The sequence below is a fragment of the Myodes glareolus genome, chromosome 2 (genome assembly GCF_982192425.1).
Source record: "Myodes glareolus chromosome 2, mMyoGla1.1, whole genome shotgun sequence".
Classification (NCBI taxonomy): domain Eukaryota; kingdom Metazoa; phylum Chordata; class Mammalia; order Rodentia; family Cricetidae; genus Myodes; species Myodes glareolus.
Window position 1 is genome coordinate 124,177,318 of NC_142027.1, and position 15,339 is coordinate 124,192,656.

The 15,339-nt window shown below is 49.0% G+C and overlaps 1 protein-coding gene across 1 annotated transcript in view; it reads right to left on the minus strand.

Moving 5' to 3' along the window:
- Positions 1-351: 351 nt before the first annotated feature.
- The window catches only part of Mlxip (MLX interacting protein), a 59,995-nt gene continuing 45,007 nt past the window's right edge, over positions 352-15,339 (minus strand). The window contains exons 6-17 of the mRNA XM_048447166.3: positions 15,033-15,204; positions 14,277-14,366; positions 13,728-13,819; positions 11,720-12,374; positions 10,887-11,008; positions 10,612-10,768; positions 8,996-9,120; positions 8,350-8,448; positions 8,123-8,250; positions 7,796-7,919; positions 5,763-5,892; positions 352-5,166 (exon numbers count right to left, since the gene is read on the minus strand). Coding sequence (XP_048303123.2) covers positions 5,045-5,166; positions 5,763-5,892; positions 7,796-7,919; positions 8,123-8,250; positions 8,350-8,448; positions 8,996-9,120; positions 10,612-10,768; positions 10,887-11,008; positions 11,720-12,374; positions 13,728-13,819; positions 14,277-14,366; positions 15,033-15,204 — 2,016 coding nt within the window. The 3' untranslated portion in view covers positions 352-5,044. The remainder of the gene's footprint in view (positions 5,167-5,762; positions 5,893-7,795; positions 7,920-8,122; positions 8,251-8,349; positions 8,449-8,995; positions 9,121-10,611; positions 10,769-10,886; positions 11,009-11,719; positions 12,375-13,727; positions 13,820-14,276; positions 14,367-15,032; positions 15,205-15,339) is intronic.

Below are 15,339 nucleotides of genomic sequence, written 5' to 3' on the forward strand. Positions count from 1 at the left end.
AACAGTTAGCAAAGGAAGCTACTGGGACCCTTCTAAAGTGTAGGCCATGCTAACAGTCATGTACATTATGGGCATAGAGCTTCATGAATTACCAGACCCTCGGGTGTAAGAGCTCGTAGGTAGCACTCAGCATGTCCAGTGTCTGTCACCAGTTCTCTCTGCATGCAGGCTTCTAGGACTACCATCTTCACGGGCACACCTCCAGAAGCCTCCCTCCCACCCACTCCATATCCCTCCACTCCTAGCAGAGAGCCAGTCAGCCAATCAGCCAGGACATCACATGGCTCTGATCTCCTTATTTCATTCCTCCCACTGCTCGATGGGTAGCATTGAAAGTCACACAGAACAAGCTTTCCAAAAAAAATAAGTATTTATTGTCTTAGATGCAAATATAGTTTTAAAAATGCATTGTAGTGTTGGGTACAGCTGGTGGAAACGTGCTTGTCAACAGCAGGGCATCAAGAGGACCAGCTCAGGTGAGCAGTCCCAAGGATCTCTGGTTTAAGTGAAGCCCACCTTAACCCAGGAAAGGAGTCCTACACCATCACCAAAGCACACGACAGACACTCAGCCTGTGCACAGAAGCTGAAAGCTCAAGAATTTGAAGGAGAACATGCTGTTTCAGCTGGAGCATTACAGAGCAGGCAAACAAGCCTGCTTTCCCTTTATAGGGTGAAGATCCAGCTGACAAGATACTGGGGGTGGGATACTGGGTTCCTCTATGAGAGACACAGACTAGTTGAGGCCATGAGACCTTTTAACCTGCAGAATGTAAACTAGGAAATGTCAGTGTCTCCCTCCCTTCCGCAATCTCAGTTCTTGAGAATGCCAGATCAGAAATCCCAAAGGAATTCCAAATTCACTATGCCCAGGGTTATAATTGTGGAACCAAAATTGGCAGAAAGATATAGGTGAATTCTGCTAAATAACTGGAAAGGAATTTCACAAAAATAAAATTCCACGAAGTAAGCACACACGCGCACACACACAAGCTTGAGCAAGCGTGCGTGCACACACACGTTAGCATTCATTATGGAAAGTTCCCTTTTCCTCCCAGAAGGTTGAGTCTGGCAGGCTCTGACAGCAGTCAGTCCTATCTAGTGAACAGGGGGGCCCATTCCTCAGAAAGCTGGTAGCTGACCTGTTCTTGCCCACATTTGAAGAGGCACAGGGTGAGGGCTGTTTCCTAAGGCTTCTCTCACACTGCTGGTGTCTCCCACCAGGTGCCCATGGGTCTTAAGATCACAACACCTAGCCGGGCAGTAGTGGCACATGCCTTTAAACCCAGCACTTTTGAGGCAGAGGCAGGTGGCTCTCTGTGAGTTCAAAGCCAGTCTGGTCTACAGAGTGAGTTCCAGGACAGGCTCCAAAGCTACAGAGAAACCCTCCCGGGAAAATCAAAAAACAAATAAAAATCTCAAAACCTGTTAAGTAGATCCTAGGCAAGGTGTGTGCTGGAGGAACATACTTCACACATGCCCTGAGCTTCCTGCTCTTCCATTGCAACCTAACTTTTCCTTTCCTTCCAGACATGCACAGACCCAGAAACAGGTCCTCTGAAACACTACAAAGCATCAAGGGACTGAGCTCAAAGTTGCACTTCTTGGCAACACTGGCATTCCAGGTGACGATTCCTGTACCACTGTCCACACACCTTGTCAGCAGACTACATGATGGCACTAAAACCAAGTTCCACACACACTGGCGGGTTTCAACTGTGCCCTGGTCTCTAGGTGTCTAAGAGGCCATTTCTACCCTCAGGAGAGAAAAGGGAGAGCCCCCCACACACCCAGGGTCTCTCAGAATGCCTCAGGTAGGACTGAGAGCCTTGAGGAACCAGGTTAGAATGAACAGAAAGGGAGCAGGGCAGTGGTGGTGCTCGCCTTTAATCCCAGCACTCGGGAGGCAGAGGCAGGTGGATCTCTGTGAGTTCAAGGCCAACCTGGTCTACAAGAGCTAGTTCCAGGACAGGCACTAAAGCTACACAGAGAAACCCTGTCTCGAGAAAAAAAAAATGAACAGAAAGAGATCTCTGACAGTGTAGAAGGAAGACAAGAGTCAGTAAGTGAACAGAGGTGAGGCTGAGCCAAGGCCAGGTGATCCAGCAGGCAGTCACAGTGCCATCTGCCACTGGACTATACCAGCAAACAGATGCTATGCCCTCTAGGAATCTACAGGGATGCCACTCTTCACCAGGGCATAGATCTGAGGACTGATCTCTAAAGTATGCATGTTGGGGGGTAACAGGTCCTGAGCACACTGACAACATCCAGGGTTCATGGTTGGGTCACATGAGAATCCGTGCTAGCTGATCACTTCCAGTCTCTTTTACAAGACCCAGTACATCAACACCAAGTTCTGAAGCTGCAGTGTTTCCTTTGTGCTGTGCAAAGCCACTGGAGCAAGGCTAGCCTCTTCCCGAGGGTGACAACTGGTGCATACCCTTCTGCTAACTTTGAGGAAGCCCTTTAGCCAGAGCTACCCTGCCTCTGCAGGACCCACTCATAGTGAAAGAACAGACAGAACATGCGCTGATGGCTTGTGAAGATTTCACGGAAACCCTCGCAGAGATTTCCCAGGTGGCTTTGTGGGTTATCCTTTTAGGCCGATATTCTTAGTCTCCAAAGCGGCAACATTCTGAAGTTTCTACCACATGAGCGGGGACAGGAATGGGAGTGAAAGAACTGTAAACAAGCCCTGGTCCAACAGTGTGGCCAGCACCCAGGGAGATCCCGAGCACAGTGGCCTTGGTGTCCAGGACAGAAGTCAAGGCTAGGACCCTCTGATTGGCCAGGTTCATCAGGCAAGATTTCAAAACAAGAAAATCTCTAAGGTAGAATCATTCCTGGAGACTTTAAAGCATCATGACCTCACAGCCATAGCCTAAGTGAGCACCAAGAAAAGGAAAATGGAGTCACTAAAAAAAAAAAAAAAAATGCACCTAATAAAGTCTACCAGGACACACACACACACACACACACACACACACACACACACACACACACACACACACAAAGTCATGCACGCACATTCTCTCACTCTCCCCTCTCATCCCAGTTTTATACAATCTAACAGCCTTAAATGTCTGATGGAACAGGATGAGATTAACTCAGCAAAATGGTGGAGAGGTAGGCAAGAGAAGCAAAAGGCCAATCTTATACCCACAGAGTTTTAAAAACAAGGTTACTCCCCAGCAAGGGCAGAGAAAACCTGGAGTCCATGGTGTGTCCCATGTCACGTGGCATGGGAAGAGGAAGGGCTGGGCTTCTCAAGGCCCTCACAGCAGCGGTTTAGTTTTTCCTTCTATGATAGTGGCCTGCATCTTCTGAAAAATGATTTCACCATGTTTTTGGGAAAGGAAGGGGTGCCTGGTGGAAACTCCAAGGCTCAGCCCATGTGCCTTGTGCTCATCCTCCAACCTGTAAACATGCTTTTTGGGGTCAGCTGAGGAGGGCCACCAAGCTATTCCCAAACAGGACAGGAATGAGACAATGGAGCAAGCATGTGGTCAGGGGCTCATAGCATCAACGGTGGCACAGCCAGCAGCCCCTACCCTTTCTTTGTTCTCCACCTAGTTAGTCCAGGGCAGGCCTCGGGCATCAGCAGGAGCTTCCGATGAATCAGAACTTCAGGGGACATGCTGGGCTCCCCTCTTCACGTGGTCCCCTCAGGACAGGCAGCATGGTGAGGAGGGGCGAGGACAGAGTTCAAAAGAAAGCCTGCTGCCTGCTCTAGGTGTCACAGCAGGAGAAAAGAGCACATTCTTCCCGAGAGGTGCCCTTGACTGGGCTCCCTGAGAGCTGGAGAGAGTACCTCACCACCTGTGGCATCTTGGAGGCAGCAAGGAGAAGGATGAGGGTCAAGTGCCCTCTCCCCCAACCTTTCCCTGTCTCTACCAACTGTAACACGCACACTAGGGCACTTGAACCTTCAGACACACGTCACCCTCCAAGCTTCACTGGTTCAAATCTGAGCACAGCTCTTTACCATCTAGCCTGGAAACAGCTTCACCGGCTGACTCCTTGGCATCCCGCCTGTCAACTGTTTCTTCCTCCTCACACAAGGTTGGTCAGACTTCTTTAGTAGGATGACATCTTTGGTCTGAGAACTGTCCTGGTTTGGAGCTCCCAGACAAATGTCAGATAAAATGACCAGGATGACAGCAGCATCGTGGAGTGTGACCTTTCAAATGCTAGAAAGAAGGTGACAGTCCTGGAGTGTACTTGCCTCCTCCATAACTGCAGAGTACAAGTGGGCGGACACAGGCATGGAAGGGGAGGCAAGGCTAAGGCTCTAGGCCAGTCCCTGGCAATGTTGGGAACGTCATGGTGACCGTGATGCCAGGTAGGACTGAGACATAATAGATATGACACTGCTTGGAGGGTCTCCGAGTGCACTGCATGTGCTGCTGTCCTGTCCAGTTGGCCTCCACACCCATTACTCTCCGTGTGTGCTCAGGCGTTGGTGGAGATTTTCCCTTCAACAGGATACACCAGGGAGGAGGCACATTCCTTTCTGCAGAGGTCAGAGCAGTAGCCCAGAGGGTCAGGTGCTGCCGGCAGGAGATGGAGAGGAAGAATCACTGCTGCTACAGAGGTCAAAAGTGTGCAGGGGTTGCCAGAGGAGCACAAGTGGATAATGATGTGCCAGGGCCAAGTCTCTAAGTCTCAAGAAAGGGATTCTGAGGGACGCCGGATGATCCCACCTGCAGGAATAGGCTTAGTCTCTTGTCTTGCACTTGCTAGCCCTGAACCCCAGTAGGCCACCAGGAGGGCAGGAGCAGAACAGCTGATGTTTCCCTTTGTCTGGGCCCCCCCGCCAAATGCAGGGAGGACTGTGATTGAGTCACTGAGTGAGAGGACACAGCTAGGTTCCCAAGATGGGATACTGCTGAGGGCAGGCCCCAGCCTGCTTCAGACCTGAGCACAGCATCGTCCTGATAGGTGCAGTGAGCCCCAGGAGTTAAGGGCAGCCCTGAGGCTGTGCATCAGGAAGGGTACAGGGGGGTCTTCAGGCATCTCATGCAGCCACATGCCAACTAATCTTAGGATTCCCCCAATCTCTTGCCAATCCTGGAAACAGCCTTTGACGCCTGCTCTGGCAGCTGGGATGGGTCTGTCAGGATGGAGGTGGTGGTGCTCAGCTGCCGGAGGGTACTCAGCACCACTGCAAAAGAGAGGAGGCAGTAATTAGCCTGGGGCACAAGACTCAGAATGACGGGATGCAAACTTCACACACATGCAACCCTATTTAGTGATTCCCAAGCATTAAGGATGATGGCCAGAGTTCAACTATGGGGAACATGACGGGGCCCCATTCTGAGACCCAATCTCACACCCTACCTATGCAGATCCTAGCAGGGGCTGCAAGTAGTCCAAGGATTCTAGGCTGGTCCTGCTGCCAGAGTGTTGTTCTTGCTCTAATACTGAACTTCTGTAACTTTAATATATGGTTGTAGTTTTAAAACTAAATAAGAAATTAAGTAAGAATGCACAAAATTTACCTAAAACAGAGTCTGACAAATAACAAATATTCAATAAATGTAAGTTGGATGTGACTGACTGCAGGTCTTCTGAGAGGAGCTCAGGGACCCAGGCTGGCTCCTAAAGCTTTTCTGGTTCTAGGATCCCTTCAGTGTTGTCCTCGTGCCTCTGGCCTGGCTTTGTGCAGCAGAGTTTAAACTGTTCTAGCACTGCCCACATAAGGGTTCTTCTCCCTTCTGAACCAGTATGAAATACCAAACTCTGGCATTCCAGACTCACTTGGCCTTAGGACAGGCAAAGAACAGTGCTGGTCCAGCCAGGAAAGCGTCGTCCGGTGAAACTCATCCAAGCTGCTGGTAGACACCACTCCCTTGAAGGACTCGAACAGTGGCTTGATGATCATGCTGAACTGCAGGACTGTGTTAAGGAAAAGGTGAGCACTGAGGAGGGCTAAGGAGCACACAGATGAGGAAGGCAAGCTCAGGCAAATAATTACCTACAGAAAACTGATCAGAGAGAGGAAGGGACAGGTCAGTTACTGTCAGGCAAGGTGTGCCCACCATGCGATTCAGTGGTTTGCTCTTACTATGACTGACCTTTGAGGAGACAGAAGACAGTTTCTTTAGCCTGGTACAGGGGTAAACAATGAGGTGAACATGAGACCATAGGTTAGCCAGTTACAGGAGACAGTTGTGTGGAAAGAGAGGAGACATGACAGGAACATGAGAGGCACACAACACTCAAAAGCAAAGTGTCTGTCTGAAGCTGGAGCCTGACACTCATGCTGTGCACAGCCTTCAAGTTCGCCACTTCCTGTAGAGCTCCCAAAGGATTACAGGATGGGTCCAGTAGAGATAGAAATGTTTTTCTTGAAGTCTGATGCCTATAGTACCCACTTTAGCCTAAAAATGAGGAAAGTAGCATTTTACTGAAGCACTTCTGACACATTCCGTATGTGACCAGGCTCTACTAATGGTAGAATAAGATAGCAAAGCAAGCTGGGGAAGAGGTGTGCTGTCAGCCATCTCAAGTCAGGCTCTTAGGCTCACTGATAGAGTCCTGACCTAGACAGTATATGTGAAGCCTTGAGTCTCATTCTCAACAGTAACAAAAGTAGTACAAACACACAGGCATGGTGGTACACTTAAGAGGAAGAGGATACTGTACTGCAAAGCAAGTCCTAGATCAGCCTACACTACAATTGAAACAGTCTCAAAAACAAACAAGCAAACAAAATATAAACAAACTTGGCTTCTGAAGTGCAGGACACACACACACACACACACACACACACTCACTCACTCTACCTTCACCACACTATCCTTCTTTCCATACAACTGTGTTTCCAGGGACTGGCCTATGTTGTAGGTGACCTGTCACATAAGTTGACTATGTTCAGAGCAGGGCTGCTGGGAAACAGATGGGCAGCAGCCATCCTGTAACAGCAATGCTGCCATCTCAAAGGCTGAGATCAGAGCAGCTTTGTCCAGAAGACAGGTCCTGGCACCTGGGTGGACATGCTTTACTGTGATACTCAAGACCAGGGGACACAAAGGCAGAGAAAAATCTGAGGGGACAGGCTTCAAACCCTACCTATAGCTATTTGGAGAGCTGGGGCAGGAGGATTGTTTGAGCTCAGGAGTTCAAGACCACCCTGGGCACCAAAGACTCTTCTCTCAAAAAACAAAACAAAGAACTATATGGTTTGGCAGTTAAGAGTATGTGTACTGCTCTTGCAAAGGGCTCAAGTTCAGTTCCCAGGGATTGTGTTAAGAGGCTCACAACAGCCTAAGCCTCCAGCTCCAATGGACCCAGTGCCCTCTTTGGACTCTGCAGGTACTTGTACTACACACACACTCGCGTGTACACACACACATAACTAAAAACCCCCACAAATAAGAAGAGAAGAAGAAACAAACCACACCACCGTATGAGGGTCTGGCCTCTCAGGAACTCAGTAAGCCCTGGTTTCTTTCCAAGGTCACAGCAGGTAGGGCTCACTTCTGTCACTGGTTATCAGAAGGTCCCCTCCTTCTCACCTTGCTGTCTTTCCAGTTTTCGAGCTACTTTTGTTTACCAAGGTTTGGAGAGTAAAGCAGACCATCTACCTCCCTGCCCCTTCCTGCAAAGCCTCTTGGATGTGGTCTCTCCAGCCCCTAGGGCCGGTCTAGAGTCTTCTCTCCCTGAGACAGAAAATAGCATTGCTAGTCCTGAACTCTGACAACTGTCTTTCTCCAAGGGTGCCCGAGAGCCTGTCCACTGTTTCAGTGTGCTGCCTGGGGAACGGAAGAGCAAGGAAAACCAAAGGATACGATCCAGAATTTCCAATTCTGCTGGACCCTACTTCTCACATATTCATCAAACATGTCTTTCATGTGGTCAGACTGGCGGCAGTTGACAGGGACTCCTGTGGCAGGTAGCAGCTGCTGGCAGGAGCTGAAACAACAGTAGTCAGGGGATGCTTTGGGGTAGGTGACTGTAGAGGAGGCAGACAGGCAGGACACAGCCTGATACAGGCAGAGGCCTGTGGGAGGACAAGAAGCTAAACTGCTGTAATACAGGTAGCAAAGGCCACAAAGGGTCCCCTCTGCTTTCAGACATGGAAATGCATGGGGTAGAACACTCGAATGGAACCTCACATGATGGTGGTGTTGAGCTCCTCAATTTCTTCCCGAAGCCTCCGGGCCTCTTCTTGCATCTGCATCCGCTCCTGCTGCAGCTTGGTGATGTACTCCATGGTCTTCTGCAGTGTGATGGCATGGCTAGTCTGTAGAGGACAGGAGGCACAGGGGGCAGTACCTAGCTGGCCAGTGGCACACAGGAAAGGTGCCCTATCACGCCTCCAGGACACTCTCAAGCAACTTACCTGCTTGGAATTATTGGAGATCAAACTGTTCAGGGTGTTAAAACCCATCCTGATATTAAAACGCCTTTTCTGTTCGGCTGAGATGTGCTTCTGCCGGTTCTATTGGAGAATCAACTGGTCACTGAGACATAGGCCAGGCCTTGTTCCTCTTTACTGCACAACATAATGCTGAGAGGCTAGAGAGAGACTAGTGTCTCGGGGCACATGACAAGCCAGGCCAGAAAACTATGCAGAAGGAGAGGCAAATGGCCAAAAAGCTCTAAGAGGAGCCATCAGGGAGTGGGCAGGACTCACGGGCTAGAAAGCAGTATGTGCTCTGGCCCCTGGCAGCCAGACTTACTGCTTCTCTACAACCTAGTGCCTACAATCCTGCTTCCTCCCTGCAGCTGGAGTGGCCAAGGTTGCATGCACCCCTACCATGTCATAAGAACTTGCTGTTGGTTCTTGGGCCCAGAATGCCCACCCAGAGCTCTGAATAGGCCCTAATCGTCATGGGCTTGTAGTGGGATGGGAAATGGTCGGAGTTAATTTAATCTTAGTGGTTCTGGGTTTGCAACACCAGCTAGATCTGTGGCTCTCCTTTCCTGATGTTTTCTTCCGCCCCATCCCACCAAGGCAAACAAGGCTCAAGAGAAATAAACTGTACCTTTAATGCAGCCACATTTTTGGGGTCTGTAGATTTCCCTGAGCAGTTGTTCTGGGGAGACTGAGGACTGGGACTTTGCTCTGATGGGCATGGAGAGGCGTGTCCTGAGTTGGGGCAGTCACGGCCTGAGGGGGGGGGGAATTCTCTTAACAGGAAAACACTTGAGAAGGGAACTGGAAAAATAAGGAGTGAGGTTTCCCTGTCCTGTCCCCACGGCAGTCCTCACCAATTAGAGGGACCCCCTGCAAGCCCTTAGGCTTAGAAGTCCATTTTTAACTTTCTATGGCTACCCCAGAGAAAATATTGAAGAAACCCTTGCCCATATCCCAAAGGGGATTTCTTGTTTCCAAAGCAACCCATAAGGCAGGCAAGTTAGATGTGGGATATGACATGAATGCTACTCCATCCTAGGTGTCTGCAATTGCTCAGAGGAGGAATTGAACTGCTAACCCAATCCTTAAAATGCCACCTCAAGGTAGCCCAGGGCCCTTACAGGTTTGTAAGGCAATAGCTCTTAATCCATGTGCTCAGTTCACTGGACTCTGCTTTATTTCTGCTCTTTAAATTCTACATAGATATTTTCTTACTCTTTATCTCACCCACTCTGAAAATGTTAAATAAAAAGTACTACCACTTTTTGACCCACACGGAATACACCAGAGTATTGCTGTGACCCACTCAGGCTCATGTCCCACTTACTGATGTCCCTTGGAAGCCATTTCCTAGGCCCGTTTTACTTTATTCTAACAGATGCTTCCAGTTAATCTATTTTCTCCTAGATCACCAGGTTTCACTTCAGTGCACAGCTCTAAATGTTGCATTCTTCAGTTCTACAGGCCACGACCGGCTTCCCTTTCCTGGATAATTTGAGAAACTTGACTCCTGTCTCGAGTCTGTGTCTTTCCAGACTGAAGAGTCCCAGTCTTCAAAACCTGCCCTTGAACAAGTCCACCCCTCTCAGCCAGAAACCCCTCTGTATCATGTCTTCCCCGGTAAAATGCTCAGACACAACCATGGTTTTAGCAAAGAGAAGGCATTAAGGTGCAGCACAGTGACAGACTGCTTGCCTGGGATGTGCATAGATATTCTAGTTCCTTTCCCAGTATGCACCAGAAGGAATCCAATACTGATGTCGTAGGACCTCTAGTCCCTACTTCTGACTCTCCAAGTCACCAGGCAAAACCAGTCCTGACTTGACTGCCCCGAGCTGTACGATATGAAAATGACCGCAGATCTGCAGTGGTTTAGAAACTAGGAGAGGTGGTGTGGTGACGAGCCTGCTGCTGGTTCACAGCTACAGCAGTCCCAGGCTCAAGTTTTCTAGATTGCTGACAAGAATCTTCAGTCCCTTTCTGGATGTGACTGGCAGCTCTGAGCCAGGCCTTCTGAGCGTGGTTTCCTGAATGTGCTAGCTGCCCCTGCTGGGACACAACTGCCGCCCCTTGTGCCTGTTCTGCTGGTATGGCTACACTACTCTGATGCCCAGTAATATTTCCCCAGACTGAAGTTCTGTAGGCCAGGCTTGATTATGGACGCTGTGAATGGCCTCCCCATCAGGAGCAAGCTGTTTATTTCCTCCATAAAGCCCGAAGCACCCCACTCAGGAAAATACTTACTAGAGCCTGTGGCAGGGACTTGAGGACTACCCCCATGCAGTGGGACCTGCTCGCCCTTCACCAGAGAGTCTTGCACTGTACTTGGAGAGAAGAGCCGAGAGACAGGGGTAGGCTGGCTACTTGTACTGTGGCTGAGGAACTCTGTGACTCCAGAAGCCTGTGGAGACCCATGAGGGAGGTCATGTACCACTGCTGCAGAGCAGAGCAGTTACATTGGCTGAAAGCCACTCTAGAGGTGAGGACACTAGAGGCCTGCCTAGGCTAGATCTCCTTACCCTGGTGATAGCAGCAGAAGCAATGACCACACTGGATGGGGACACAGTAGATGCCAGAATCCCTTCTCTCTTCAGAGGGGCTGATGTCATGATCACCTTTTGTGGTTGGCCTGAGAAGGCAGCTGTAGGAAGGAAGAGAGCTGAAAGTGAGGGTCTGATCCTACAGAGGCCCAGCTACTACTAACAAAACTGCTGAGCTGCAGACGGCCAGGAAAACCAGGGCATCAAGGCATCTGCATTATTTTTGTACCTTTTACTTGAGTCCTACTATAGCCCCTAAAAAGAGATGACCATGACTATGTATTCTCAAACCACATTTTCAAGTCTAATTCTTATTTTTATTTCCTTTAGATTTCAAATTATATTTTATTCATTTTGTGTGATGTGTATATGTGTGGAAGTCAGAGGACACTTATGGAAACTGATTCTCACCTTCCACCATGTGGATCTTGGGGATCAGACTCAGGTTGTCAGGCTTAGCAGCAAATGTCTTTACTTACTGAGCCATCTCACCAGCCCAATTTTAGTTTCTTTAAATAAGGTTTCATTATATAGCCTTGGCTGGCCTGGGACTTACTATGTAACGCAGACTGGCCTCAAGTCCAAAATCTTCTTGCCTCAACCTCTCAAATGTTGGGTTTACATGCACTTGTCACGACACCCAGATAACACTAGACTAATGTTTAAACATATAGAATAGAAAGCAAGAGTGCAATATGAACTACCATACTGTTCTGTTCCGTCTAAATGTGGGGGGGAGGTGTCACAAATGTAAAGCCTTTGAGTAAGGAAAACATTACTCCTTGGCGGGCTGTAACCCTAATCCAACTCACCTGGAGCAATGCAGGCATTCTTCAATACCAAGGACACAGGCTCAGGTTTGGGAGCAGGCACTATTTTGGGGGGTTGCTTGGGTCTTATTCCAGTCAAGGACACAGGCTTGGGGTGTATAAAAGTTAAATGAGGCTGGGGAGCTCCCACAACTGGTGGCTGGGGTACAGGTGACAGTGCCAGACCACAAGGGGATGACGAGGGGGCTGGGTGGTGTGCTGTGATAACAAGACCCTGGCTCTGGCTGAAGGTGGTAGCAGAAGCATCATGGGTAAGAGTAGTAGAGGCTGTGTGGGTAATTACAGGGGTTGATTTGCTGACTCCAGCAAACTTCTGAGGCTGCAGGAAAGCTGGTGGAGTTGAAGGGCTCAGAGTAGAGGCAGGAGCGGAGACTAAGGGCAATGCAGCTGGGACAGGTGCTGGGGCAGGGCCAGGGGAAAGTAAGGTCATAGTTAAGACAGGGAGGAAGGGCTGTGGGACACTCAGTGGTGGCTCAGAGGGACCAAAGTCTGCAGGTTGAATAAATGGGTCCACAGTCTGGGAGGTGTGTTCACAACCCTGCCCATCTGAGGGATTCAGGGAGGGGGCTGCAGAAGATTCAATGAGGCTACTGGGCAGGTTCACAGTGGGAAGAGCTGTATTTGGCAAGATGTTCCCCTGAGGAAGAAAGAAACACGAAGAAACAAAGATACGATTGGATGATTAGCTCTCACCGTTTAGCACTACATAACACAAAGACTAACTGTGGACAAGGAGATGAAGGGACCAAGGGACAAAAGAGCTATGTCTCATGCCCAGCACACTGATCTGCTGGAGAAACGGAGCTGTGTTCCATGGGTGTCAGCAGGGGTCTTGTTTCCATTAGGAACTAAGGATAACACAGAGCTCAGACAAAGCTGGACAGAAGCCTAGGGGTATCTGGTTTCCAGAGTCTGGTCCAGGTCTGCCCTCAGTCTCTGCCATCTTCTGTTACACAGTAGAAGCAGCCTAGACCACAGCTGCTCAGGGGTTCCCCCAGGACAGCTTCAAGTATCAACTTCCAGTCAGGCTAGCTCTTCCTGAGTAGAAAAGCCATGAGGAATCACCTGTGCAGATCTCAAGTCTCTACAGAAGAAACAATTATCTGAGCTAGGTGAGGAAGGTGCCAGGTTACTGGATGACTAACTGAATATATCACCAACTTGAGAGCTCCCCCAGGGCAAAGAACTATGCCTTACTCAGCTCTGTAGCCCTAACACCTGTAATTACCTTTAATTAATTACATAAAAATAAAAACCATATACTTTTTATTGTTGTTGTTTTCAAGACAGGGTTTCTCTGTGTGTTGCTTTGTGTGTCCTGGAACTCTGTAAACCAGGCTGGCCTCGAACTCACAGAGCTCCACCTGCCTCTGCCTCCCGAGATTAAAGGTGTGCACCACCACCCTCCAGTTTACACAATATATTTGTATTAGTGATCCATTTTTTTCTTCTATAACTAATCTTGTCTTAGAAAAGAGCTGGCTGGGAACTGGAGAGATGGTTCAAGGGTTAAAAAGCACTAGTTAGTCTTCAAGAGGACCCAGGTTCAATTCCTAGAACCCACATGGCAGCTCACAACTGTAACTCTAGTTCCAGGGACCTGACATCTTCACACAGGCATACATGCAAGCAAAACACCAATGAACATAAGAGAGAGAGAGAAAGAGAGAGAGAGAGAGAGAGAGAGACAGAGACAGAGACAGAGACAGAGAGACAGAGAGAGAAGGAAATAAAAGAGCTGTCTGGACAAACATCATGTGGGGCCTTAGGAAAATGACTTTGTTGGTACAATCTCCCACCTTGTGGGGAGCTAAGGATGCTTTCAAAGAGGGTTCCACAATTTCTTTGCATATTCACATGCATTCAGTACTGGATCCAGCAATGGTCCCAGCGTGTTGTCAGTTTATGGTCACAGCATTACCCTAGCTCTGGCTGTAAAGTCTAATGATAGCCCTGTATCTGCCATGCCTGCTCCCCCAGCTTCCTCTACCTGAGAAGGTGGGCTGCTGGGGTCTGGGGCAGGTACTGACGGAGGTGTAGGCAGCATGGAGCCAAAAATGGATCGGCTGGAAGAGAAGAGATCTGAAAAAGAACATGGGAGTCTTTAAGTTCATGAGCTTACCATTTTCTGGAATTATGGCACATAAACAGAGGCCTGACTCCCACCCTACCCCTCCTAAAGATAATTTTTAATACCAAGTGTTTCGGGCCTGGAGAACGGCAGAGCTCAAGGAGCTGACCGAGCCGCAGGAACTTTACTGGGAAGTGGCTGTGTCACAGCGCTCCCTGCTGTCTACATAAGGAACTGCCCACAGTCAAGGCCCAGGCGGTGCTCCCAGCAGGAATAAAACACGAACACTCTCTCTGAGAATGTCAACTCCCTTCAAATGTCTCAGAAAGCTTTTCCAGGCTTTGCAGTTACTATCAGAAAAAATTTCAGTTTTGAAAAATTCCAACCCTTTCCTTTACACCCATTTCTAATGTCCTCTCTACAAAAGGGGCACCAGTCTGATACGGGAGGGGCAAGAGCTACTCTCACCCTGGAAAGGCTCAAAGGTGTCCATGAAGTCCAGGTTGGGTTGCAAAGGGATCAGGCCTGGCTGGATCATGTCTGCATTTCCCAAATGTGCTGCAAGAATTACAAGTTAGAGAAGGGAATGATTTTTACCTCAAATAAGGTCAAAGGAAAATAAACAATTAGTTCTGGAACAGATCCTCCTGGCTAGCCATTCTAGAACCTTTGAAGAACTCTAGGAAGTTGACTGAGATTTCTACATTCTTAGGTGTTTGTGATAGCTATGCCCTCTCTACCCTCAGGAGAGAGAAAAGACAGGCAGTACTGGGATCACCATGAAGCTAGGAGTAACCCCAACTTTCCACCCCACTCTACGTCCCCACAGTCCTCTGGCCCTGCTCTCACTTTCCATCTGTGGCTCTGCCCTGAGGACCTACAAGACTGATGGTCTCCAGGTGGGATGTCATGAGTGTAGTACTCACCGGACACATCCTGCACTACAAGAACAGTATCAGAAACACAGACGGGTTCAGATCAGAGCCTGCTGTTTTCTCACAGTGGGACTAAAAGAACAGTGGTCACCCCTGTAAGACTCCATTTCTAGTCTCTTCCCATGCAACTGCACAGGACCCCAGACAAGGCGCTTGGGCAATCCTTCTCTTTTCCCTTGCGTAGCCTAAATAAGTGCCAAGCAACAGCTCAGAGGTGCCCTGATTAAAGCCTGGCTTAGAGGAATCTTCAGAGAAGGAATCCAGTTGTCCAAGGACAGAGACTAGTTACCTATTTCTCGTGGGTTGGGCCAGGCCACCGGTTGGTGTGAAGAAAGTGTGGAGAAGAGGGTGTCACTGAATTCTGACATGAGCATATCTGTGTCCAGCAGTGAGTCCTCCTCCATGGGGACTGGGGTTTTCCAGCCATCTCCATGTTTATGCCAATATAGCATGTCATCATCCTAGCCAACAGGGGAAGAAGACTCAAAGCAGTTGGATTTATTATCCTTAGTCCTGGCATGCATGAAAGGAGCATGCTTCGTAAGAGGCAAAGGCTATTCCCTTAGCCTACCCAGCAGAGAGTGTGCCTGTTTTCT